General features: G+C 45.5%; 1 protein-coding gene across 1 annotated transcript in view; it reads left to right on the top strand.

Annotated features, from left to right (window-relative positions):
* NBAS (NBAS subunit of NRZ tethering complex) overlaps window positions 1-25,586 on the top strand; it is a 334,140-nt gene that overhangs the window by 301,678 nt on the left and 6,876 nt on the right. Inside the window, exons 49-51 of the mRNA XM_077750930.1 lie at window positions 10,204-10,343; window positions 13,984-14,128; window positions 20,775-20,903. Of these exons, the coding sequence (XP_077607056.1) occupies window positions 10,204-10,343; window positions 13,984-14,128; window positions 20,775-20,903 (414 nt within the window). The remainder of the gene's footprint in view (window positions 1-10,203; window positions 10,344-13,983; window positions 14,129-20,774; window positions 20,904-25,586) is intronic.

Here is a 25,586-nt window from a genome sequence, read left to right as displayed (position 1 = left end):
CTGCTTGCTGTACTTCGCTCACAGTGCTTTCTGACCAGCCTGCTGCTTCTCATATGGAAGCATATGAGTCACAAGCATGTTTGTCTGGACATAAGCAAGAGATCGGAAATGTTCTAATAGAGCTTGATGCACCTTTTCAGGCTGAGAGAGCGTCCGTCGTACTCAGTTCTGCAACTATTTGGAAACCTTGGAAAGTCTCTCTATGAATTAGGGCTCCTTTCCTTTAAAGATAACTCCTCGTTGTCTGGGGCATCAGGGAGGGAAGAAGAGGGGACTGAGGCATGTGTATTAAGTGCACGTGACTTTTAGAGCGGCTTGCAAAGTCGTTACCGTTCTCTGCTTGAGAGGAGGTCACATATCCTATTAAGGTCACCCGGCTTGGGAACTATAGTACTGGAGTTCGAACCCTGTTCTGTCTGATCTCAACGCCTGTATTCTTGGCCCTTTACTGTACTTCTTCCCATCTGCCAGGGAAAGATAATCAGCTCTAACATTTGGGTAGCACTGGGCCATGCAGAGCGTGCTCTGTTCATCTTCTCCTTCTGCGGTGACTGCCAGGATTGAGTGTGACTAGGCATGAGGAATGAGGAGTTTGATTCACAAAACAGAATTGGGGCCCCTGGGGGGCTCAGTTGGTTAAGCGTCCAACTTCAGCTCAGGCCATGATCTCACGGTTCGTGAGTTTGAGCCCCGTGTTGGGCTCTGTGCTGACAGCTCAGAACCTGGAGCCTGTTTCAGATTCTGTGTCTCCCTCTCTCTCTGACCCTCCCCTGCTCACGCTGTCTGTCTCTCTCTCTCAGAAATAAATAAAAAACATTTGAAAATTTTTTTTAAAAAATTTAAAAAAAAACAAAGTATTGCTTTATATCCTAGCATTTTTCAGTCTCAGTTCAGAGCACCGGATATGTTCTCTGCTGCTCAATTAAAACATTCTGGGAAGTGCCACGCCTAATAACTGTTGTACGTAAAATAGTCATCGAAGGTCCTTCCAGCACAGATTATGCACCATTCACTGTATCCTCTGGGGACAGACAGAGAGACTAGACAGTTAGCAGTGAAGTGTCTGGGCGCTTCACACAGAACTGCAGTCACATCCCAGCTTTACCACTAACTCCCTCTGCAGCCTTGGAGAAGTTTCTAAACCTCTCACAACCTCAGTTTCCTTGTCTATAAAATGGAAATAATGTGTGAATGTGACTACTAAATGACATGATTTGTGTACATCTCTAACTCCAGTCCAGGTAAAGGTACCCTGTTAGTGTGGGGATTCCGATCCAGGGGAGCCCATAGATCTAGACGCAAAGAAGTCCATGCCCTGAAGGCTCTAGACACTGTGATAGAAGTCTGCACACTGCATAGGGGCCAGGGGAGGGCATGCAGCCCTGCCTGGAGGTGGTGGGGAAAGACTCCTCTGAGGAAGCGATTCCTGAACCGAGTGCAGTGCAGCAGAGACCTCAGGGTCCCGTGCGGGTTTCACTGCGTTGGTGCAGCGACCGCACGGAAGAGAGATGCGTGAGAAGCAGCGTGCTTAGAGATGTGGTTGTAGGAGAAACCCTCTGACTTCTTCCTGAACAACAGGCTGGGGGTGGGGGGTGCCAGGTAGGGAACAAAAGAGGGGTCAGATTGCCCAGACTTGGCCCTGAACTTGGTACCAGCTGTGAAGATAGAGGCGGGTAAAGAAATGGGCCCTGTGACTGCTTAGATGTGTGGGGACAGGAAACACATTTGGTGGCCCTCTGATGTTTGCTTAAGTTGCTAAAGACAGTGGCCTGAGGAAAAGAGCAGAGGGCACACTGGCTTTGTGGAGAAAGACACTGGAGGTCAGGGCTGTTTTAATTCTAAATGACACCTTGGGAGGTGCGGGGGTGGTGTGGCCAGTAGGGAGGCCCTGCTTCTCCCCTTCACTAGGCAGACCTTCTTCAGAGCCTTGCACGTATCCTGGGTCACAGCAGCCTCTTCCTGGGACACATACTGGGGGTTAGCAACTGTCACTGTGGGAACTGCCTCCTCCAGCCCAGGGCACTTCCGCCCCCACCCCCACCTGCACCTCGGGCCAGGTCAGCTCGGGACCCAGGGGCCCACGTGGGTGCTGTCTGTAGCCGGGGAATCCCCTCCAGGCCTTGTTCCCTGAGGAGCGAGAACCTCAGCCACCTTGCGAGTCGTGCTCCTAACCCCGTGCGTGGCAGTGCTGTCTCCTCATCCCTTTGCGGGACTGGAGAGAAATGTTGGAGGACGCAGGGGAGCAGAGGCGGGAAACATCCCAGCTTGGATGTCACAGAGTGGTCAGGGTGTGAGGCAGCTGGGGGTGGCTTCTCCTATTTTGTTCTTTTAACTTTTAGTTTTGAAACAATTTCACATTTACCCCCCCCCCCAATTGCATTAATCGTAGAGGCAGTGTGACAGCTCATCAGCTCAAATTGGAAGGGGGATTGGCATTAGTACATTGAGAATACTCCTCTACGTGATGCTAATTGTTTTCCATTCACAAAGTCTGGTTATGTGTATTAATATTGATTTCATATTCATACTTATCTGAGGTCAAATAAGCCACATTGTCCGTGCCCATGGGAAGATACTGAGTTCAGAAGGGGGAGCCTCAGTTTACAGTAGTCATGTTCACTGTCCGCGGCCACAGGGAAATCTCAGATTAAAGCTGTTTTCACCCGAGCATAAGTGGCTCAGTCCACTTTTTCAAGGACAGTGACTCAATGTGTGATAAGGAGGCTGTAGCTACTTGACAAATTGACTTCCACCAGGGGCTAAAGTCCCCTAATTCAGTGAGGACAGAAGCATGGCTTTCAGAAACAAAAGGGAAAGAGGTATCTTTATGTTTAAGTCACATGTGAATTTTGCCCCTTAAAATCCAGTAATGTTCAGTGAGAGGTGTCTGTACGGAGTCATCGCTAGCTGTAGGGTGCCTGTGAAATATTGGATATTTTCGCCACACCCCCCCCCTCAGACCCCCGCTCACTGGGAAGAGACAGGGGTGTATATTACTTTCTCTTTCACTGGAGAAAAGGATAAAATCAAACAAAACATAGAAGAAAAACTTGTGAGAAATTGCTAATTATTTTCACTCGTCTCCAGAAGGCACGCTATAAAGCCACTGCAAATCCTATATTGTACAAATAAATGAGATTCCAAAAAGAGATGAAAGTTAACTCAGGATCCCATTATCCTAAAACAGCCACATTTCTTTGTATTCTTTTTCTGTCCCGTCTAGTCTATTGACCCAACTCTTATTAGAAGAAATCACAGCCCGTATCCTTGTTTCTGCTTTTTTATATGTAGCTATAATATAAATAATACCTCTCATTTATTATGCACCTGCCATGTGCCCATCACTTTGCTGGCTATTTTATTCACACTCTCCTATTTAATAACCAGAACTATCGTATACTACGTGTTACCTTCCTCTTACAGAAGAGGCAGTTAAGCTCAGAAAGGTCCAGCGACACGTCCAAAGCATGACATCTTTCCATGTTACTTTGACTTTATCAGCACTATTTTGAAAGCTGCATTATTTAATCAAATTACCCCTTTGTCATTATTTTACAGTCTCCATAGTGAGGTATGTGGAAGCTTTTGCTGGCCACCTCCAGTTGGTCTTCCCTCGATGTTAAAATATGTTATATGACCATTTCATCTTGTAGCTGTTTACATACTGTACTGCTTACACTTAACGTGAAGCGTATTTAGATGCTGGGAATACATATCCGAATAGGGCCTGTGCTACCCTCCAGAAAAGAAAGAATCGGATTCTTTCCTAGGTCCGCATTCATGTTCACCCGACACCTTGTGTCCAGATATTCTGGAGAATTTGAATTCCCGTGGTATTAATGCTGATCTGTTCCCATGACTTTTGCAGGCTCTGAGACCCCCATTGCTTTCTCTTCTATTGACTCAAAACAATACTTCCCTCTCTTTTTTTTTTCAGATAATTTGTCAGTTGTAAGACATAGTGATCTTCTTCAACTTAAGAATGTTTAATTCGTGTAGCCATTAATGAGCAGCATTCTTAGTTGTGATAGGAAAATATATGCATTTCTAGTTGTGATAGGAAAATATATTGGGCCAAAACCCATGTCCTTTCTATTTGAAGAAATTTCTTTAGCCAGTCTTCAAGATGAAGGCTGTTCGTAACAGATTCTTTTAGTTTTCCTTCCCTGAGAATGGTTTCATTTCCCCTTTTTTTTCCTAAAGGATAGTTTTACTGTATATAGAGTTTGTAGTTGACAGTTCTTTTAATACTTGAGAAATATTGTGCCTCTTCGTTCTGGCCTCTGTGGCTTCACATAAGCAGTGCACTGTTCTTAAAATCATTGTCCCCTCTGTAGGTACTGTGTTGTTCTCTCTCTGGCTGCTTTCAAGATTTTTTTTTTTTTTTTGTCTTTTAATTTTTAAGAGTTTAATTATGATGTGTCCAGGCATGGATTTCTTTAAGCTAACTTATCCCTGTTGGGGGTTAGCTCATCTTGAAGCTATAGGTTAATATCTTCCACCAGATTTGGGATGTTTTTAAATGTTATTTCTTAAAATACTCTTTAAACTCCACCTTCTTTCTCCCTTCCTTCTGGAAGTCTGAGGAGAAATGATCTTACCTGGCCTGTCTTGTGTTTTTCGATCAGGAGTCAGGAAATACTGAGTCTGAGCATCCTTCAGTTGGGGAAGGGGATGCCAGACCCCAGGACATGTGTTGTTCCTTCAATCCTGGGGTCCCAAACCAGTTAACTTTCCTTTTACCACCTTTAGGCATTCTTTTGGGGGCACCTGCGTGGCTCAGTTGGTTAAGCATCCGACTTTGACTCAGGTCATGATCTCACAGTCAGTGACTTCGAGCCCCGCCGTCAGGCTCTGTGCTGACAGCTCGGAGCTTGGAACCTACTTCGGATTCTGTGTTTCCCTCTCTCTCTCTGTCCCTCCCCTGCTCATGTGCTGTCTCTCTCTCTCTCTCTCTCTCTCTCTCTCAAAAACAAACATAGAAAAAAAGTTCCTTTGTTGTCTCTCATTATTTTCAAAGTTTATAGTTGTGCTGAAGAGAGGAGCAGGGAAAAATGGGTCAAAGCCATTTTGTTCAGGCTGGAACTCCTCTGCGTATGTATATCTTTCTTTCTACAAAAATTCATTTTGTTTTGATTACCTGAATTTATTTTTAAAGCCTCATATGATATGATGAACAAGATAAGCTTATGTTAGCTTGGTAAATTTAGATAAATTTAGATGTTTTAACATGTAGACACAAATCCTAAGTTAGCACCTGTATACAAAGTACAGTAAAACCTTGGTTTGCAAGCATAATTTTTGCAAGAATGTTTCCAGAAACATTCTTGTAACCCAAAGTACTTGTATATCAAGGCAAATTTCCCCATAAGAAATAATGGAAACTCTGATGATTTGTTCCACAACCCAAAAATATTCATATAAATATATTACAATAATATAATATAATACAAAATAATAAAGAAAACACAAAATATAAAGAAAAATAAACAAAGGAAGCTGGACTTACTTTTGAAAACCTTCGTGGCTGGTGTGAGGGAGACAAGAGAGGACGGTGATTGTGTAGGACGAATTTCACTATCACTAACGGAATCACTGCTATCTATTGGCTCAATGGAATCGTTTCTTTTAGTGCAACCTTAACAAGGAACCTAACCAATGACACTTGCTTTTGCCTCCTTTTGAGGATTTTGTGGAAATGTGATATTGCATTGACGATCACCCACAATCCCGCAGAGAGAGAGAGAGGGAGGAGGGAGGGAAAGGGAGAAACATTGATTCACTTGTGATCATGTGACGTTTGGTGTCACAAACTACTCGTATTGCAAGATATCGCTCGTTTATCAAGTTAAAATTTATTAGAAACGTTTGCTTGTCTTGGAGAACATCCACAGGACAAGTTACTCACAATCGAAGGTTTTACTGTGTAGGCTGATTATCTGGCAAAGCATATATTCTTTCTCATGTTAAACATGTACTCAATCCCATTTTCAGGCCCATTTTCTTCTCTCTTGTAAGGTGAAGTTTTTGCAGCTACAGTGGTAGAGAATTTAAAACTGCTCTTTTTTTATTTAAAAAAATTTTTTTTAACATTTATTTTTGAGAGACAAAGCACAAGCAGAGCAGGGGCAGAGAGGGAGGGAGACACAGAATCTGAATTAGGCTCCAGGCTCTGAGCTGTCAGCACAGAGCCCGACGCAGGGCTCAAACTCACAAGCTGTAAGATCATGACCTGAGCTTAAGTCAGATGCTTTACCAACTGAGCCACCTGGATGCCCCAATCTTTCTTTTGTTTAATGTTTATTTATTTATTTTGAGAAAGAGAAAGAGAGTGTGAGCATGGGAGGGACAGAGAGAGAGAGGGAGAGAGAGAATCCCAAGCAGGCTCCATGCTGTCAGCACAGAGCCCGATGTGTGGCTGAGTCCATGAACTGTGAGATCATGACCAGAGCCAAAATCAAAAGTCAGGTTCTCGGACAACTCAGGCACCCAGGTGCCCCTAAAACTGCTTTCTTAAGAGCTGAGCAAATTGAAATTGAAACCCTTCATGATGTGAGGGACTATACAAATGTAACTACACAAAATGGATAATTGTATGAATTTCTATATTTTACACATTTGTACTTTAAACATGAGGTCAGTGCTCTGAAAATTAAGTTACTAATAATTGAAATGGTTAATAATGAACTTTCAGAGGAAAATGTTTCCTCACAAAGACACACTTTAAAAACGTCTGTGTACACAGGGAGAAGGTGTTATACAAAGAAACTCATTGCCAAACACGTGTTAAAAACAGAAACTATTATTTATACATTAATAGAAAAACAAACATATAAAGGTATAATTTATAGTTTTTTAATTTTTATTTTTTTAACATTTGTTTATTTTTGAGAGAGAGAGAGAGAGACAGAGCTCAAGTAGGGGAGGGGCAGAGAGAGAAGGAGACACAAAATCTGAAGCAGCCTCCAGGGTCTGAGCTGTCAGCACAGAGCCTGACACGGAGCTTGAACTCACAAACCATGAGATCATGACCTGAGCCAACTCTCCTTTTAGATACACTACATGTCCTAAAAATTTATAGGCTATTACAGTTTCTGAAAAGAAATCTAAATGATCTTGGGGTGCCTGGGTGGCTCAGTTGGTTAAGCCTCTGACTCTTGATTTCAGCTCAGGTTGTGACCTTACATTTCATGAGATCGAGCTCCACGTCAGGCTCTACTGAGAATGCAGAGCCTGCTTGGGATTCTGTCTCTCTCAAAATAAAAAATATTTTTAAAAAATCTAAATGATCTTGAAAATAAGAACCACTTTTTCCTAATCTTTTCCTTTTCACGGTATCCTCAGGTGACCTATGTAGACTCTACCGTTCATGTAAAGGAACAACTACTTGTGATTAATCACACAGTGGTAAATTATGGAAACTGGGGATTGACACTGCCAAAAGGATTGGAGACATCATTCAGTTGTTTTATCCATTTTTAAAACACTAATCCCGTGGGTTGCCTGGGTGGCTCGGTCAGTTAGGCATCTGACTTTGGCCCAGGTCATGATCTCATGGTTCGTGAGTTCGAGCCCCACACCAGGTTCTGTGCTGACTGCACAGAGCCTGCTGGGGATTTTGTCTCTCCCTCTCTCTGCCCCTTCCCCACTCCCTTGTGCACGCATACACTCTCTCTCTCACAAAAATAAGCAAACATTTTTAAAACCTCACAAAACCTTTTCTACACGTAAGCTATAAGAACTTGGATTGTAACTCCCACAAGAGCAGCCATTAACCCATCCTTTCTCTCCCGCAGACCTTCGGGCCCCTCCTCAGAACCTCTGAAACTTCAGAGCTTCTCGGAGCCCATTTTTGAGATGAGGAAAATGGGACTCAGAGAGGGACTGTGCCAAAATCACACAGCTAGCCACCAGGCATTATCAGTGGAGACATAATGTCACTACGCAGGCCTCCTCTGAGTCACATTTACTGATCCCCTTCTCAGTGGCATCCTCAGTTTAAGCCTCATGTCTGTCTCTAGTAAAAAAAAAAAACAAAAAACAAAAAACAAAACCCAAAATTTATGGCAACTCATGAATATTTAGTATCACCGTCCTGTGCTACAATATTTTATAAATGATGGATTGTCTACCTTGATTCATTTGAATATCCATTAGTTCATACACTCGATAAGCACTCTGTGTCTACTGTCTGTCAGGCGTTATTTTAAGGAGTGGGGATAAACCAGTGAACAAATAAAGGAAAGTCTCTGTTTTCAAGGGGCTTCCATTCTTATGGGAGAAGAAGGGGAAGAAACAAATACATATGAAATGTCTCCCATCCTTGTAAATGCAAAACAAGGGGAGGGGACAGATGGTGTAGGGCAGGATGCTACTTGGGGTGGACAGTTACACAGTACGTTCCCCGATGAGGTGACATTTGAGGAATATGAAGGAAATAAGCGAATGCTCCATCCAGATATCTACAGAGAGAACGTGCCAGGCAGAGAAAACAGGTCAGAGTTCCCGAGGGACAGGCATGTGTGGTGGGCCACCTGAGAGACCCCGAGAGACCGCAGGCCTGGAGAGGAGTTAAAGGTGGGCGGTCAGGTAAAAACAGGTTGATGTCTTGAGTTTGGAAATTTTTTTAACATTTCTTTATAAATAAGTGAGAAAATATTGCCACACTCCCAATTAGACCACCTATTTAAATAATTCAGGGCTCGCTTGTGTAGCTTATCGCATCCGCTAATTCCAGAACATTCTGATCTCATCATAGTTACATGTTGGCTCTGCCACTTGGTGGCCATGTTACCAGGACAGATAAACCTGTTTCTGCATCTATAAAGGGAGGTTAATAACGTCTGTGTTGTTCCCCACCCAAAACAGTTTTAAGGGTGAACTCTTCCTGGGTCATCAAATGATTTCAAAAACAACAAAATGCTTTTGAGTTCTTAGTCCATGGAAGAATGCCGTGGGGCTTTCAAGCAGGTTTTGATCTCCATGTGTGCAGGACTTCCCCTAATAATTATTGATCATCTCGTAGTACATACCAAGTTTTGTGAGAATACAGACTGTATGCTGTGACTTTTTCTGGTGGCTACTGGGATCAGAGCCAGAATGACCATGAAATTAAATGCTTTGGAAATATGTATTTATACAGAAAATTTAGCAAATGTATAGGTAACCATCCATTCTCTTATTCCTTCAAGGCATCTATCATCATCTGAGTCTAATGGACTCATCTGTGTTAAGAGAGGCTGGGGAACAGGCCACCAGCTCTCGGCTTATTTTATATCTACAACTCCTCTCTAACTTAACACAGCAAACGTTTCCATCCACAGAGTGCTGGAGATGTGATTCGTTTCAGAACTGCCTCAGTGTAAATAAAGGAAATATCACTCAGGCAATGAGAGGAAGAATTCATGTTCTTTACTTGATCAAGACTTCATTTGCTTCGGAAACTGAGATTCGAATAAAAGATATTTTGCTTTATGTTGATGTGTAACAAAATTCATGACAAATACACTTCAGTCAATTCTTTCATTTCAAATTAGAGAAGTTTTCTAAACATGAAGACTTAGCAATAATAATGCTAAAATGAGAAGTAGAAGTGCATTGAGGATAACTTGAACTAAAAAAAAATTGGCTAATGTTAAGATGAATTATTATAGTTTCATATAAAATAATTCTGTCTTTTAACTTAAAAAATTAAGAATCAGTAAGCCAGCCCTCTGCAAATCTACTTGTTTAAATTTATTTTTGTAAGGAACATTGAGAACCTTGCTGTGTTTTGTCCTAAACAGTGTTTAAAATTAATGTTCTTTTTTTTTTTTTTAATGTTTTATTTATCTCTGAGACAGGGAGAGAGACAGTGTGAGCAGGGGAGGGTCAGAGAGAGAGGGAGACACAGAATCCGAAATAGGCTCTGGGCTCTGAGCTCTTAGCACAGAGCCTGACGCAGGGCTCAAACCCACCAACCGTGAGATCATGACCTGAACCGAAGTCGGATGCTTAACCAACTGAGCTGCCCAGGCACCCCTAACAGTAATGTTTTAAGTTGCATAAGGCACAGAGCTTTTGAAGGAGGGCGGCGGTGTGAAATTGTAGCTCCCAACACATTGTAAAACCTTTGGAGACGGTTTCCTCAGAGTCATCAAATGCGGATTCTTCTGTGAACCATCAGTCTTTGCCACCAGTGTCACATGTGTCTTTCCACTTCAGGTGGACGTAGCCGACGTTGAGAATGAAGAAAACCGCTATTCTCTCTTCATGGAGCTCCTGGAATGCAGCCACCAAGAGGTTGAGTTTCAGCACTTGATTTTGCTCCTGCAGGCCTGGCCGCCTATGAAACATGACCATGTGTGAGTGTCAGCCTCAAGTTAGATTTCTTTTGTCCGCTCTTCACTTTTACAATTGTCGGTACCTTCAAAAGAGCTGATGCAACGAAATGAATAAAATCAGCGTCAACTTTTGGAGGAAATTAAAATTGGTGGAGTTTTGTTTTTTTTTTTTTTTTGGAAATATTGCTGTTCCTTTCCATTTCTCCTTGCCCCTATAGCCGAATATTTTATTCAAAAATATCAGACCGCGCTTAGTAGTAACATCTGATTTGTAATGTCAGCAAAATAATTTTGTTCCAGTATTTTCACCAGGAAATGTTTTGAGTCTCTTTTAACACAACTTGCAACACTAACACGAGAATCCATGTGGAATAAATTGATAGTTCCCATTTATTGAGGATACACAGTGTTATGTGCCATTTATGCTTATTATAATTCACTCCGTAAACCTCCATGGAGGGTGACATTATCTAACTTTATAAAGAGGGAGTGGGAATTCAGAAGCTAAGTAACTGCAGACCCCGCATGGTTACTAAGTGGACGAGGCAGAGAGAGGGCCCACTGGACCTCCAGCCGCCTTCACAGCCCATGTTTCCTCCATGTCGTGCTGAGCTCGCAGCTGCCACTCCGGGCCGCACGCGGCAGTCCCGCGGTCCCCGTGCTGTCGGCCGAGGATCCCTGAGGAGGAAGTGGCCGGCTTTCTTCTGGGCGCATATGCTGTCTGTCGTGAACTGCTGCTCCTCGTTGGCACAGAAGAGGAGCGCCCACCCGTACCTCCGTTCCAAGTGCCCACCTGCTCCACGACTCATCTGTCCCCCACCCCCAAACCCAGCACACATCTCTGTGCCTCAGAAGCCAAAGAAGGTTTTCCTGAAGATAAATATTCTGTGAGCAGTTTTTAAAGGACTGCCAACAAACATCTAGAAAAGACTCCACCTTTACCCAAGGAGGAGACTGTTAGGAATTTCTGAAGCAAACTAAGCAGAGGGTGGTTTTGTTTTGTGTCCAACCAAGTGGAGTGTAGTGGCCATTTTGTGGTGTAGACGCCATGCAGATAGGTAGCTTTTTCTTTTAATTTTTTTTTATGTTTTATTTATTTCTGAGAGAGAGAGAGAGACATCGTGAGCAGGGGAGGGTCAGAGAGATCGGGACACACAGAATCTGAAGCAGGCTCCAGGCTCTGAGCTGTCAGCACAGAGCCTGACATGGGGCTCGAACCCAGGAACCGTGAGGTCATGACCTGAGCCAAAGTCGGACACTTAGCTGACTGAGCCACCCAGGTGCCCCGATACGTAGCTTTTAAGATTAGGTTCTACCTTTACGGTCTGAAGCCCCGCAGTACAGGTTGTCACATGAAAGCCTTCAGGCTTCCGCGTGGTAGTGTGTCCAAGTGGCATTTCCATTTGGTGCCGGCTGTCACGGCGGAGCTGCCCTGCTGGGCTGGCTGAGTCTGCGTCTCTGTGCACTTTCCAGACGACTGTTAGGTGAGGAGAATGTGCAGTAGACTCGCTAGTTAGATTGTCAGTGTTGCGTTGCTTTTCAAGAAAATGATTAGGGTTGTGTTGTAGATCTCTTGATGCCTTCAAAATGGATCTCTTGGGTCTAAAGAGAATTTTCAAAATCAGGAAATGACACCGTCTAGTGGATTAATTTACTGTGGTTTTACGGTTTCTTGTACTTTGAGAACAACAACCATTTCAGATCCCTGACCTACCACACGTAGTAAACTCAGTTTAATCACTTAAGGCATTTATTGCATTTTAAACAATGTGTTAGCAGATTTTAAAATCCTGGTTTTTAAAGGTATATTCTTTTGTAGCCAGAATGAGGTGAAATTAGTAAATTGCTAACCTATGTTCTCAAAACCTCCTTTATGAAATCATTAGAGTCAAAACAAAGCATTACCGGTCTGCTTAACCCCTCTTACCAGCTGTGTCTCCATCCAGAAGGGTACCTGAGGACAAGTCAAAGAAAATGTCTTTCTGCGGCTTTTTTCCTGTCCCAAATTTGTGTTTTACCACAAGACACTGTAGGATGGGGCGCCTTACCAGTAGGTTCTTAGAAGTACTTTTGAGTCCCTTTTCTGTTCCCAGATAATCAAATGTATGACTTTACTTCCAAAATCACCTCCCCACCCCACCCCACCCCCCCATAAAAGGAAGAGGGGAGGAAAAGTCAGGAAAGGCAGGAGGAAGGGCAGGACAGTGTGACAGTGGTTGAATGTTGTCAGTTTACACAACAAAGGTAAAAACCGAGAACTCTGCTCCATCCACATGATTGCTAATCTACTGGAACCATCTGTGGGTTTTCGGTTTTATTCTCCTGTGGGAAAATGCATGAGAGGAATAATAGATTCGTACTTAGGGGAGGTTTATAATTCTCATCCACTGTATCAAAACTGGCTGGTGAAAAACGCATTTTGATAATTGTCGCCAAAGCCACCTCCGGCAGGCCAGCGTTCCTGCTGCCGTGCGGCGGCTGGCGGAGAAAACCCAGGAGGGCGGAATTCAGACTTTGAAAGAAGAAAGCAGAGGCCAAGTCCTTGAGTGTAAGACTCCTCGGGCCACCAGACACTCTCCGCGCTTTGTTTGTACCTTGAATAAGCAGGACTCTTTGTCCTCACACATTGTTAGTTCGAGCTGAGACACAAAGGCTCTGCCAAAGGCTGGTATTGTGAGTCCCTTTGCCATTGTTACACTTGACATTTTTCTTAGGGGGAAAGGCATAAAGTCCTTTCAGGGCAAGAACCATCCTCAGGTGTTGTGTGTCTAGAATCTAGAGCCATGCTACTGAGACCACAGCCTCTTCATCAATAGGAAAATTATTTTAAAACATGGCGAGTAAAATTGGCACCCTGTTCCTGGGGCCATGGAATAACGTACATTTACCTTGTCTCTCAAAACGTAAATCGGGACGTTTGTATGAAGCATGAGGCTGTGACATCCCGAGGAGGGAAACGGAAGGCAAACTTCGGTGTGCTTTCGTGTTTCGGAAGCAGGGAAGCTGTGTGAAGGGCACAGCGTGATCTCACTACCGCTCGCACGTTGCTTCCTTGGTCTGTGCGCAGGCTGACCTCTGCGGCACCCTGACTGTCCTTCGGCCCCGGGGCCCTGAGTATGTCATCATCGTATGATGAACAAAAGCCAGTATCTAGGCAGCGAATAGTGAACTGTGGCTGCGATTAAGAGCGATAGTGCACAATTATGAACATCATTCATTGATGTATAAGAATAAGGCAAGTTTGCACGGAAAACACTCAATTGCTCTTTCAGAATGAAAAGGAACTGAGGCCCAGAGAGGTCGGGTGGCTTCCCCAGCACTAAACGACCAAGCTCAGAGAGCTTCAGTGACTTCCCTGAGTCACCCAAGTAGGAAGCCGGGGAGCCACCCGGGGAGCCCAGGGTGGCGCTGCCCTCAGTGTCTGCCCACGGCCTCCACGCTGCTGGGCAGGTGGCGATGCCCCTGCGAGCCGTGTTCGCTGGAAGGGGTTCTCTCTCCTTCGCGACAGGCTTGAGGGAACACAGCATCTACACTGTGACTGCCGTTGGCCCAAAGCATTTCGCTTCAAAAGGTGGCGTTTCTTCTCTCTCTAAAAATTCCATGCCGCGGTTGTCACAGCGTGAATCACTCACTCCCGGTGCCTGGCGTGTCTCCCCCTCAGACCCGGCGTTCCTGGCAACCCGTGGGTGAGACTGGCAACAGCCATGCTGACCAGGTGTAGGACGGGGAACAGAGACGGACTGGGGAACGAGGTTTTGAAGATGTGCCGCTCCTTATATGACACCGCGCAGATGCTCCCCGCAGAGGTAAGCGNGGGTGGGTGGCCCTTTTCCTCTTAGAAGCTGTTGCCCGTGACCGTGCTTGAGCACCACGTGGCTGAAGCCATCAGTAGGCAAAGGCCCCTAATGTGTAACAGACCGAGTGAAGAAAAGGCATCCTGAGAGGGTGCTCTGAGGTGGTGTTGCCTCTGCTGGACCTCTGAAGCCTGGGGCCTTCGCCGGTTCCTTCTGGATGTCCTTTCGGGTCTCACTCAGGCTGACGTCCCAAGGGGCCCGGGACCAGGGCCAGCCCCTTCATCGTCTGTGCCCGAGCCAGTCCAGCTGGTGACGGAGCAGCAAGCGTCAGCGCCCCTCTGGGCAGGTAGCCAGCCACCCCCGCTTCTACGCACTCTCTGCCATTGTCGTAGTAAGATCGCACGACCACGGTGCGATCCTCTGTAAACACTGTAAAGACATTTTGACCCCCTACATTTTGACCCTCATTCTCTATTTGACCCCGCAATTTGGCTCCCACAGAGGCATTTGTTTTATATATATATACATAAGCACATATGGATTACAGCTCCCTGCTCTGAATCTGACCTCCGCAGTGTGTTGTTTGAGCAATGTCTACACATCTTAAAAATAAGCGTGTGGATAATGGCACTAAATTGATTAATTGGTTTTCAAGTTCCTACCACATAGGAGATAAACTTGAAACCAAAATTGTAAATGTGATTCTTGGGATCCTCACTGTAATCACTCAAGGAAAATATTCTCATTATGAATGTACATTTAATGGATTGTTTTCTGAATGAGGGACTGGCTAAGTGTTTTCTGATTGAAGTATAAAATATTTTCTCCATTTAAAGAAGATTTCCAACCACCATAATGACAAAATTCTTCTCTAAAATATTTATTTATTTTTATTTTTTTTAATGTTTGTTTTATTTTTGTGAGAGAGAGAGAGAGAACAAGTGGGGGAGGGGCAGAGATAAAGGAAGACACAGAACCTGAAGCTCCAGGCTCCAGGCTCCAAGCTGTCAGCACAGAGCCGGACACGGGGCTCAAACCCATGAACTGTGAGATCATGACCTGGGCCAATGTCGGACGCTTAACCAACAGAGCCCCCGAGGCGCCCAATCTTCTATAAAATATTTAAAGTCCCATCACCGGCAATAACTTCCCTTTATACCACAGCATGTGATTTGCTGGCCTCTGCTACGTATTTACCTGTGACCTGTCACACTATGTTGTGAGCGCCGGAAGGGTGGGACCCATGCCTGTGTGTCATTTCTCACCCACGGCAGGATTCAGCATACTGTGTGGAGTGGGGACTCAACACAATTTATTGCCCTTGCCAGGGTGGGTGGTATGTACGTAATGAGGGGCTCACCTCTGCCTTGTTAGGCTGGGACCACATGCCAGAAGTGCCCATTCTGCGGGACCTGGGTTGGGGAAATGTTGTTTAGGACCACCTGCCTCTATATCGCAAGCTGCTGGTAACGGCAGGAGCTAGCGTTTGCTACACTCCCGGGCTTCCACTTCCGTCGTCCCACTGAACCCTCACCACCACTGGTAAGGAGGTTCCTTGACCTTCATTTAACAACTGATGGAACTGAGGCTCTGAGAGCAAAGGCCCGGCTCCTGGTCACTCAGGCAACAAAGGGCGGATCTGGTCGTCACACCAAGGCTTCACTTGAATGCTTGGAAAATTAACACTTCCAAGTGAGCCATTCTTCCTACACTTGGGGTGTTTGCATATTGAAGTGTATGTTTTATGTGGTTGGATAAGTTTCATTGTCATCTTGTCTCCTTTTCTATGATACTTCCTTCAAGAAGGGCCTGTAGTGTGTTGGCTCTAGATTATTAGTGTTTTAGATGTAAGAGTGTCGAGATCTCTATCATTACCTGGAGAATTTGGTTTATTTAAATATCCTTATTGGTCGGGTTTTACTACCCTTAGTTCTGAGGCAAGGACTAGCTGAGAACATGGCCACCGCATCTTTGACCCTGACATCATACCATTAGCTACATAATTGAGGTTCAGTAACAGTTACATGTGTTATCTTGCACCCACCCAGCAGGAGGTGACAAACATATCTGAGTGTCCAAGGCAGTAGTGAGAGCTGTCAGCATTGCATGTGAAGTTTAGGGACGACCTTCGAGGACATGCAGGGAGAAGTATGTTCTTCTTTTTTATTGACTAACACATAGTAAGTTATGATCTGTTTCCTATTTTAAAAAAAGGAGTTGGTTCTTGAGTGAGAAGTTAAATACATATAATGATTCAGCTTCCTAATATGCTGCTACAGCCAGGTGGAGGCGCTCTGACAAATGGAATAATATTTTATGTACAGTGGTCTCGCTTTTTCTCGGACTTATCGTATCAGTGATTCCCGAGTGTTTTAAGGAACTCAGAATGGATAGCACAGTGCCCGAAGCACACATCTATTAGAGTATTCCTCACACACCAGGGAAGGGGATTAGAGCCTCTGTTCTTTGTGGGGACTGGGAGCCCCGAAGGGCAGGAGCCATTGGACGGACGGGAGCCCTGGAGATGCATGAAATTGTCCTCAATTTCATGGGCTCATGTTGCGGCCCAGTCTGGAAAAGGACTTCTTCTGGCCCCTGAAACAAACAAGGAGTTCCATCCTGTGATCTCCGAGGCGACTCTGGTTCTGAGTATTCCCAAAGGTCCCAAGGCCTTTGAGGAGGATGACCTGAGGCTGTCTGTTTACAGCTGCACCCATAGCACATAATCCACGACTTTTCCCTCAGCCCACAGTTCTCTCGGGGCAGGGAGGAAGGTACTGGGTTGAAGCCCATGTTGATGTAGGTTATTATCGCTTCTCTATTCCGGTTTGATGAGAGAGAGTTATTATCAAGCGAGTTGTGTTGCCACAGCAGCTTTTCTTTATTCCTCATGCTACCTCAGTTCTGTCTTGTAATTGGGTATGTTTACAGATTTCTTTTTTTTTTTCTGAGGATGCCGTGCTTAAAAGAACCTTGCAAATGTTAGGTACTATTTTTATTGATTGTTAAATGTGCTCAAATGTGAGTTAAAATTGTTACAAAGGAAAGAACATTGTAATTAAGAAATGGAAATGTCTTCTTAAGTTTATTTTACCACATTTGGAAATTACATTGTCTAATTTCAGAAGCACATAATATTTAATATCACTCTGGTAGTGAAATTATCCATAACTTGCTTTTTAAAAATCTAGTACCTTTGGTTGCTCTACTCCGTGGTTTATAAAGTACGTTTGCCCCCCTGTCTAGGACAGGGTGCTTCATCCGCATTTCCCGTCTCCCCACCGAGTTCCCATAGTCAGAGATTTTTTTTCTGTTCTTCATGACTCTTCAGAAAGTCTTTAGGTGATGCCTGCCATTGTTCGTGGTCCTTGGTTACTTCCCGCCATGTTGGTTTTGCTGATGGAAACTATTACCAGAAGGATAAAATCAGTGTTGCTCCCAGATCGTATGTCTGCAGTCTTGAAAGTTCTGTATCCTTCTTCTTAGCTTGTATCCATGGCAATATTTGAAGTGTTCTCAGGAATGGGGGATATTCAGAATTAGAAACTAGCATAAAACAGATTCTTGGCATTTACAGATTTAAACTTCCAAGTTCCAGCTATTTGTGACTGACCCTGGAAGTGCCTGGTTTTGCTGAAGCACTGCATGAGCTAGAGGCACGGATGCTCTGGGTCAGGTGTTTGGGAGTTAGACGCCCAGCTAATGAGTGAGCCTCGCTAGTCTGCAGCCTCTCTGTCTCAGTGCGATTGTTCTCTCTCATGGTGGAGGTACTTTTGATAGTGTCTAGAATTTGATTCGCAGATCAGATGACATGCACCCCTGTAACCCTCTGCCCTCCACTCCTGCTGCAGGCCCTGACACACGTTTGTGGGCAGGCTACCCCAGGATGAGCAGGAAGGCTGTGTGAGGCCAAAAGGACCATTAGCAGACGGGTCCTGTTTCTTTGACAGCCATCAGCCATAGGGACTGTGCCTTGGGGGCATCACCATCAATCACATTTGTGCTGGGTTCTGGCCTGGCTTTGGGCCCAGACACACCTCTTCCTTTTCATTCAAGGCCCCTTGTTCTGTATCCTGATGGCCAGACAGGTTTGAGCTGAGAAGGTGCTGATGAGGTGTTTTATGGTTTTCTTTGTGACTTCGTCCTTTCTTAGAGCTTCTCAGATCCCCCTATAAATCTCCTGAGAAATTCTTCTTGTAACACAGGGGAAAATACTGAAGAACCTAGTATAGTAGGTTAGCTAACTGTTAGCTAAGAGATAGAAAGTACTCAGTAGCTCAGAAAGTACCCCTCCATTCTTGGATATCCTTGACTTTATACTTCAGGTAAAGTATATTTCCGTCAGCAAAACCATCATGGCCGTAAGTCAGCAAGTACCACGAGCACCAGCAGCATGACACAAAAGCACTCGAAAGAGTCATAAAGAAAAAACAAACTTCTAACTATGGGAACGTAATCAGGGGATGGGAAATGGGGAGAAGGAAAAGGTAAGTCCCTTTAAGTACCGTGTCCTAGGCAGTTAGGCAAACGTACTTCAGCATTATTTATCCATTGTGCCTGCTCAGAGGGGCATACGGGTTATTTTGATAAAGGTTGTCTTCAAAGCTAAGGTCAGTCAAGTGATATGCTTAGTCTAAATACCATAAATTGCTGAGAAATACCTGTTACAGAGAACTTAATGAGTAAGTAAATATAAGTGCTGGAAGGGAATGATATACAAATATTTTTAGGTATAGTATCTACTGAGCAAATTTAGAAAACAGAGAAGGGAAAATATTCTTGTCCTCAAGTGAGGCAGCTGAACAAATGAATAATTACAGGATCGCAAGATGACAAATAGCGTAGGAAATATTGACAAAGTATAGTCGGAATGTAGGAGTTGCTGAGCATTGGAAATCCAAGGCAGCTTAGTGGGAAATGGGGTTTTCCTGTGCCCTTTCCAGCTGAGACTCAAAGAACCAATGGTGATCCATCAGAAAGAAAAATGACCAAGGTCACTTCCTCTGCCCAGACCCAGAGGTCTGTGGGAACTCAACCCTGCAGCTGCACCACCAGCACGGTAGCCACTGGCCGCATGTGGTTATTAAAACTTTAAGGAAAATGGAATAAAAATGTAAAAGCCGAGCCTCAGTTGCAGCAGCCAGATCGCAGATGCTCCCTGGCTGCATGAGGCTCCTGGCTGCCATGTTGGACAGAACGTTCTGCCGTGGCCGCCAGGTCTCCTGGGCCGCACGGTCTGAGCGCTGAGGAAAGGGCAGGTGGGGGAGCATCGCAGTGACGTTCCCGCAGGAGGAGGTGGAGGGCGACAGAAGCAAGTTGGTGCAGGACAGCTGTGTGGCATCGTCGTAGGCGAGAGTCTGCATTTCATCCTCCCACACACTCGCTGCGGGTGCTGGCATCCCACACGACAACTCTGCAGTCTCTTGGCCCCCAGGGCTCAGGGAGGCTCCTCTCTAGGACTGTGTGCTTTAGGGCACCCAGAGCGTGAGGCAGGATCCATGATGCGTGGAGTGCACGTTTTACAAACGTGCTCCCTGCCGGGGTTGATCCTCCCCACCCAAGTTTACGCAGCACGACCTTCCAGTCTGAAGGCCTTGCTGATTTCCAGCAGAGATGTGCAAGGAGAAAGGGAAAAACAGCCCAGTGAGTGGGATTCTGAAGACGCTCTTCTCCTGGGGGCTTTAAATAGGAGCTTCTTTTGTCTAGGCTTCATAGTCACATAAAGAAATTATTAAAATGTCATAATTTTGAGGTTTTTGTCTATGAGATGCTGCTGTTGGAGTAGCATAGGAGAGAGACCAGTCCCGTGGGGGACAGGGATTCTTAGTTCCTTCAAAAACAACCCCTGTTTTGTGGGACGGAGTTGTACTCATTGTCTGGTCCTTGACAAAGAACAGATGTTCTGTCCTTTCTCTTGTAGCTACAGTCAGGACGCCGGGGAGCATGTAGCTCAGCGGAGAGGAAGAGCTTGCAAATGTACTGTCTGTGTTCTTATACTTGTGTTGTGAAGGACGATCACTTATTATCTTAGATAAACTCTTGCTCTCTGATGACAGGTTCAGCCGGAATAATAAAGGGCTGAGAATAAAATTCAGATGCATATGTGGAGATCCAGATGCATCTCCAGTTTTTTGGACCACAGATACTTTTCATGAAACATTCAGTTCACCAATTCAGACAGGAGAATTATAAACAGGTTTTTAAATATTTAAGTGGCTGATTTTTATTGTTGCAGAGGATAACCGGCTCTGTTTGATATTAGCAACTGGTAATCACTTGTATCATTTAAGTGTCTCCTCACATACACACATAGGCAAAGGAGATGTAATTACCTCCATTTTACTTGTGACGAAACAGCTCTGAGAGATTAGGAGAATAGACTACAGTCCTGTATCCATCCGGTGGGATACTATGCAGCCATTAAACGCATATCTGATGAATATCAAGTGAATAACTGATAGCGCCGGAAGATGTTTGCAATATATGGTGAAGTGAGTCAGGCAGGTACCAAACCCTGACTCAGATCGGTGTGGTCCCGTGTGTGCTTTCGACACACGCGCTCCCAGAAAAAGTGTGGGAAGACGCTGCCAGCCTGGCGCCTGGCCTACAGAGTGCCTCCTGCTTAGTTGCTCACTTAACTGCACTTTCGTGGTTCCAGGGTGTGAAGGAGCTGAGCTCCCTGCTGCTCAGCCAGTCACTGCTGCTCCCAGCCCTGAAGCTTCTCCTCGAGAGCCGGGACGAGAGCCTTCACGCGGTGGCGCTGGAGCACATCACTGCCATCGTCAAGGTATCCCCAGTGGGACTTCCTGTTGCCTGTGTTTCAGAGAAATGAATTAGCCGTGTCATTCTCAGAAATCATGTCCATGATTGAGTTAAGACTGTTTTGTCCGCACTGTTCTCTGACCACACTATTCCTGTTTTGTCTAAGAAGGAAATATTTGTTTATTCTATCAACACTTACTAAACTCCTCTCATGAACCAGACTCTGTGTTTATGTGCCGAGAATACAAATCCGAATGATGAAGCGGTTTCTCTCGAGAAGCCGGTGTATTGTACCCTCCAAGGAAATGTCAGAGCAGCCCAGGATGAGTGGGCTTGTCCTTGCCACTTGAAATTTGGATCATAGGGATCGGTCGCGTCAGGCAGGATTCTGTGCCTGGATGTATGTGTTTGGTTACCTGCTAATTAAAGGTGAAACAGCGGCTCTGCAGGTAGTGTTTACCGGCACCATCTGAAATCTCAAGCCCTTATTTCCCCTGGCAAACTACCGCGCCATTGAACCAGCGTCCTGGCTTGAGGAATGACGTATGAAAGTCAAGGCTTGAGATTTCTCCCTCAAGGCTGGTTGTCTTGTTATCATGATTAAGGAAGAAACTTGCACTTCCCTTTTAAAATTTTACACTTTAGGAGTAGGTAGCTCAGGGTTGTGTTTTAGTGAATTTCTGTTGTATGATCCTTACTGAAATGCTTCTGTAGGGAGATCGTTCGTTCTTTGGAAAGTGTGTGTGTGTGTGTGTGTGTGTCTGTCTGTCTGTCTGTCTGTCTTTATGACTGTGTACACACACACTACACATGCAGATAGAATTTTAGGTCTGTGTGTATACTCAGGCACACGCGCACACGCACACAAAGTATTTTTTTTTAACAAAAATATAAGAGGATGTCTTCTGGGGACCAGAGAGGAGAAGGGAATTCTAGAGCCGAGGTACATACTTGCCAAACACGACTCTGAAGATATTTAATGACCGCGGGTACAGAAAGTTAGGTATATGGTTACAGAAAGTAGATACTAATTGCATTTGGAAATAGTCATGATGAGCAAAATGAGAAAAATCTAATGCATTTATTCACTGAGATGTGTTTCTGAAATAATATAAAGCTTCTGTAAATATTTTTATGACCACTCTTCATTATCGCTGATGATTGGTCATTAGCAGGGCCCTCTTTGGAAACGAGACATTCGTAGGGAGTGGAGGGGACCTGTCTGCCGTTACCCCCCCATCTATCTGGGCTCAGATAAACCCTGCATAATGTTGGGAATTGACAAGGAGCTAAGAATTGTGGGGTTTTTTCCCTTAGCCCATTTTTTATTGCAAATCCAAGAAATGGGGAAGAAGGGGAAAACAGAAGAAAATAAGGCTGTATATTTTCAGTGCTTTTCTTTCTCCCCACCATCGTCCACTGTATTAGTGTCTCTGCTTAGGTATTCCCACTAAATTGGCCCTGGGCCTCTCCGAGAATACCCGTGACGTGTTATCCGTCAGCCTCCTGTGTCCATCCTGCGTAGAGCTCGCTAAATGCGTCCTCAGTTCCGCAGGCCAGCATATCAGGTTTCACCTCAAAGGTTCTTCATCTCAAATGCGTCCGTCAGAACTGCAGCTAGAACTGGGGCTCCCTCACTGCCCACTGGCCTTGCTGCACACCCCCCCCCACACACCCACTCCCGCACACACACCCTCCCACCCCCACACAATACCCGCACATACACATACCCACACACACCTGCACACACACTTGCACACCCCAACACACGCCCACACCCCCACACACTCCCACACCCCCTACACAGCCCTGACACACACACTCCCATACACCCACACACATAGCCCTGACACACACCCCCACAGTCTCACACGCCCCACACACACCCCTGACACACACACCCTCATCCCACACATATACCCACACACACTCCCATATCCCCAGCACACACACACACACACACACACACACACACACACATACACCCCTCCAATATGCATGCTCTCACACACACACACCCCACACACCTGCACACATTCACATTCCCAACACACTCACACACACTCCCCACACACACTCTCACACACTGCACACATACATCCATACACACTCCCACATACCCCACACACACACTCTCACACACCCCACACATACACGCACACACACTCCCACATTCCCAACACACACACTCCCCACACACACCCTCACACACCCCCCACTGCCCACACACTCCCACACCCCCAACACACACTCCCACACACCCCACACGCACATACTCTCACACACACACCCCACACACCTGACATATACACACACTGACACACACCCCACATACACCCTCTACCACTGGCTATCACAATAAGAAGCCAGGTGGGAACACAGCAGCACCCCAGTCACGTGTAAATGATGCTGCATTACCTCTGGCACACTGCCGTGTGACGTGCAGCACTGCTAACGCTCCGTGGTTCTGAAATAGCCCGTGGGTGGCTGGTTTGCTGGGGGTTGTGGTGATGACACCCCAAACTGCCGTGGCCTTCCGAGGCGAAAATCAAAACCCGAGATGTCATTTGCTGAGAGGAGCTGCTTACTGACCACTGAGACCCTTCCCTGGGGATTGGCAGTGACACTTACCTGTAACTTCCCTGCACGCGGGCCGAGGTTCACATTAGGCCACCTCACCTGTGCCCTTAAAGTGTGTTCACAGAAATGCTGAGTATCTCCGAGGAGCCACGGGGTGGCAGGGTTTTCCAGTTTTTAAAAATATTTAACTTTTTTATTTTGAGCTAATTTTAAATTCGCATTCAGTTGTAGGAAATCTATAGCGGGATCTCTGGTAGCCTCTCCGTCCGGCTTCCCTGATCTCACCATGTCACACGGCTGTAGTGCGACGTTCTGACCAGGATGGTCCTGGGCCCAATCTCTGGGCCTTATTTAGGCTGCACTGGTTTTACAGGCACCCGTTCAGGTGGGAGCCTGTGTGACATCCAGTGAGATCCTGTCCCACGTAGGCTCGTGTCACCACTGCTACAGTCAAGGCACAGAGCACTTCCACCCCAGGGATCCCTCGTGGGGCCCTTTGTGGCCACAGCCACCTCCTCCCTTCCCCTCTTCACCCTTCCCCCCAGCAGCCTGTGACAACTACTAATCTGTTCTCTATCTCTGTCACTTTGTCATTGCAAGAATGTTCTATACATGAAGAAAGAAATCACTCTAGTTCATCGTTGCTCTCCCAGCACCATTCAAAGGTCATGTGACCCTTCTCTAAGGGCGGAGTTTCATGGGCCTTCATACAGGACTCCTGACTAGCTATTTTTATTTTATTAAATTTTTTTCTATTTTTAAATCATATGTGGTATCGCAATGAAAAATATAGTAACATTTGCTTTCTTTCTTTTGTTCATTTGTCTTTACTTTGCTATTCACTCTGTCCATTAGTAGAGGGCCTGAGTTCATTACTAACTTCAGTTTCTCCCTTGTGGTCATTGACGGTAGTTCCTGTTGATGTTAAAAGACAAAACAAAGGGACTCCTCTGACAGGCAGCCGCTCCTGCACAGCACGTGCATCCCGGTGGGAAGATGCCGCCACGTGCTTGCTGTTGGCTTGTATTCTTTCACTCTTGGTTACAAGAGGGCGACAGCTTTACAGGTGCTTACAGCTCAACGGATGATGCGTTAAGTGCTGATGCCGGAGATTGGACTGTATTTCTTCATTTCCTCCTTGAACCTTTTCTGAAATCACAAACCTCTAGTGTTTATTTAGCATGTAACCTCTTACAAATGGCCAGCAGCCTCTTTTCTGGAACAAGAGAAAGTCTCTCTTAGAGATATTGTCAATGAATAATTAAAACCCAGGTATGGTGTGCATCTTCCTCAGCTGACCATGAGGTTACGTCCCAATAAATCCATTGCAAGTTGGGAATATTGTGAGTCGAAGACACACTTACTGCACGTAACCTGCCAAATACCAGAGCCGAGCCGAGCCTGCCTCACACGTGCTTGGAGCACTTCCGTTAGCCAACATCTGGGCAGAATCATCTAATGCAGAGCCTGCTTTATAGTGAAGTATGAATGTGTCATGTAATTTATTGAAGTCTGTCCTAGACGGAACAGCCGTCTAGGTGCAGAAGGCATGTCACCATGTCGGTTGTTGACCCTCGTGATCATGTGGCTGATGGAGAGCTGCAGCCGCTGCCACCAGCCAGCACCATGAGAGAGGACCACACTGCGTATTGCTAGCCTAGGAAAAGATCCAGAATCAAAATGGTGCTTCTACTGAACATGTATTGCTTTTGCATCACTGTGAAGTTGAATAATTATTAAGTCAAAGTATTGCAAGTCAAGGGCCGTCTGTATGGACTGCTGGATTTCCTTGTCCATCAGCCTCCATGAGATTCAAGCTCACTTCCAAAACCTTCTTCTCTCCAAGGAGGATTCTAATCTCATCTCTGGAGTATTTTCTCCTGGGAAATTCACTCACTCATGTCTTCAGAGCAGGCAGACATTGATTTATAAGAGTTCTGTACACTGAAATCCCCTGTTTCATGATTCCAGACTTGTGGTAGCTTCTGTCCTCACCTCTTCTTCTTCTTCAGTGCTGCTCGCCACCTCTGCCCTCACCCTCTTTCCCAGGATCCATCCGGGACTACAGTGCCTGCTGAAGGGAGAACTCGGGGTTACACAGGAGGGGTTACAGACCTCATCACCTGAT

This window comes from Crocuta crocuta, unplaced genomic scaffold (genome assembly GCF_008692635.1).
Source record: "Crocuta crocuta isolate KB4526 unplaced genomic scaffold, BGI_CrCroc_1.0 scaffold129, whole genome shotgun sequence".
Taxonomy (NCBI): domain Eukaryota; kingdom Metazoa; phylum Chordata; class Mammalia; order Carnivora; family Hyaenidae; genus Crocuta; species Crocuta crocuta.
Note: the sequence above shows the minus strand (reverse complement) of the source record. Positions and strands in the feature narration are given on the sequence as shown.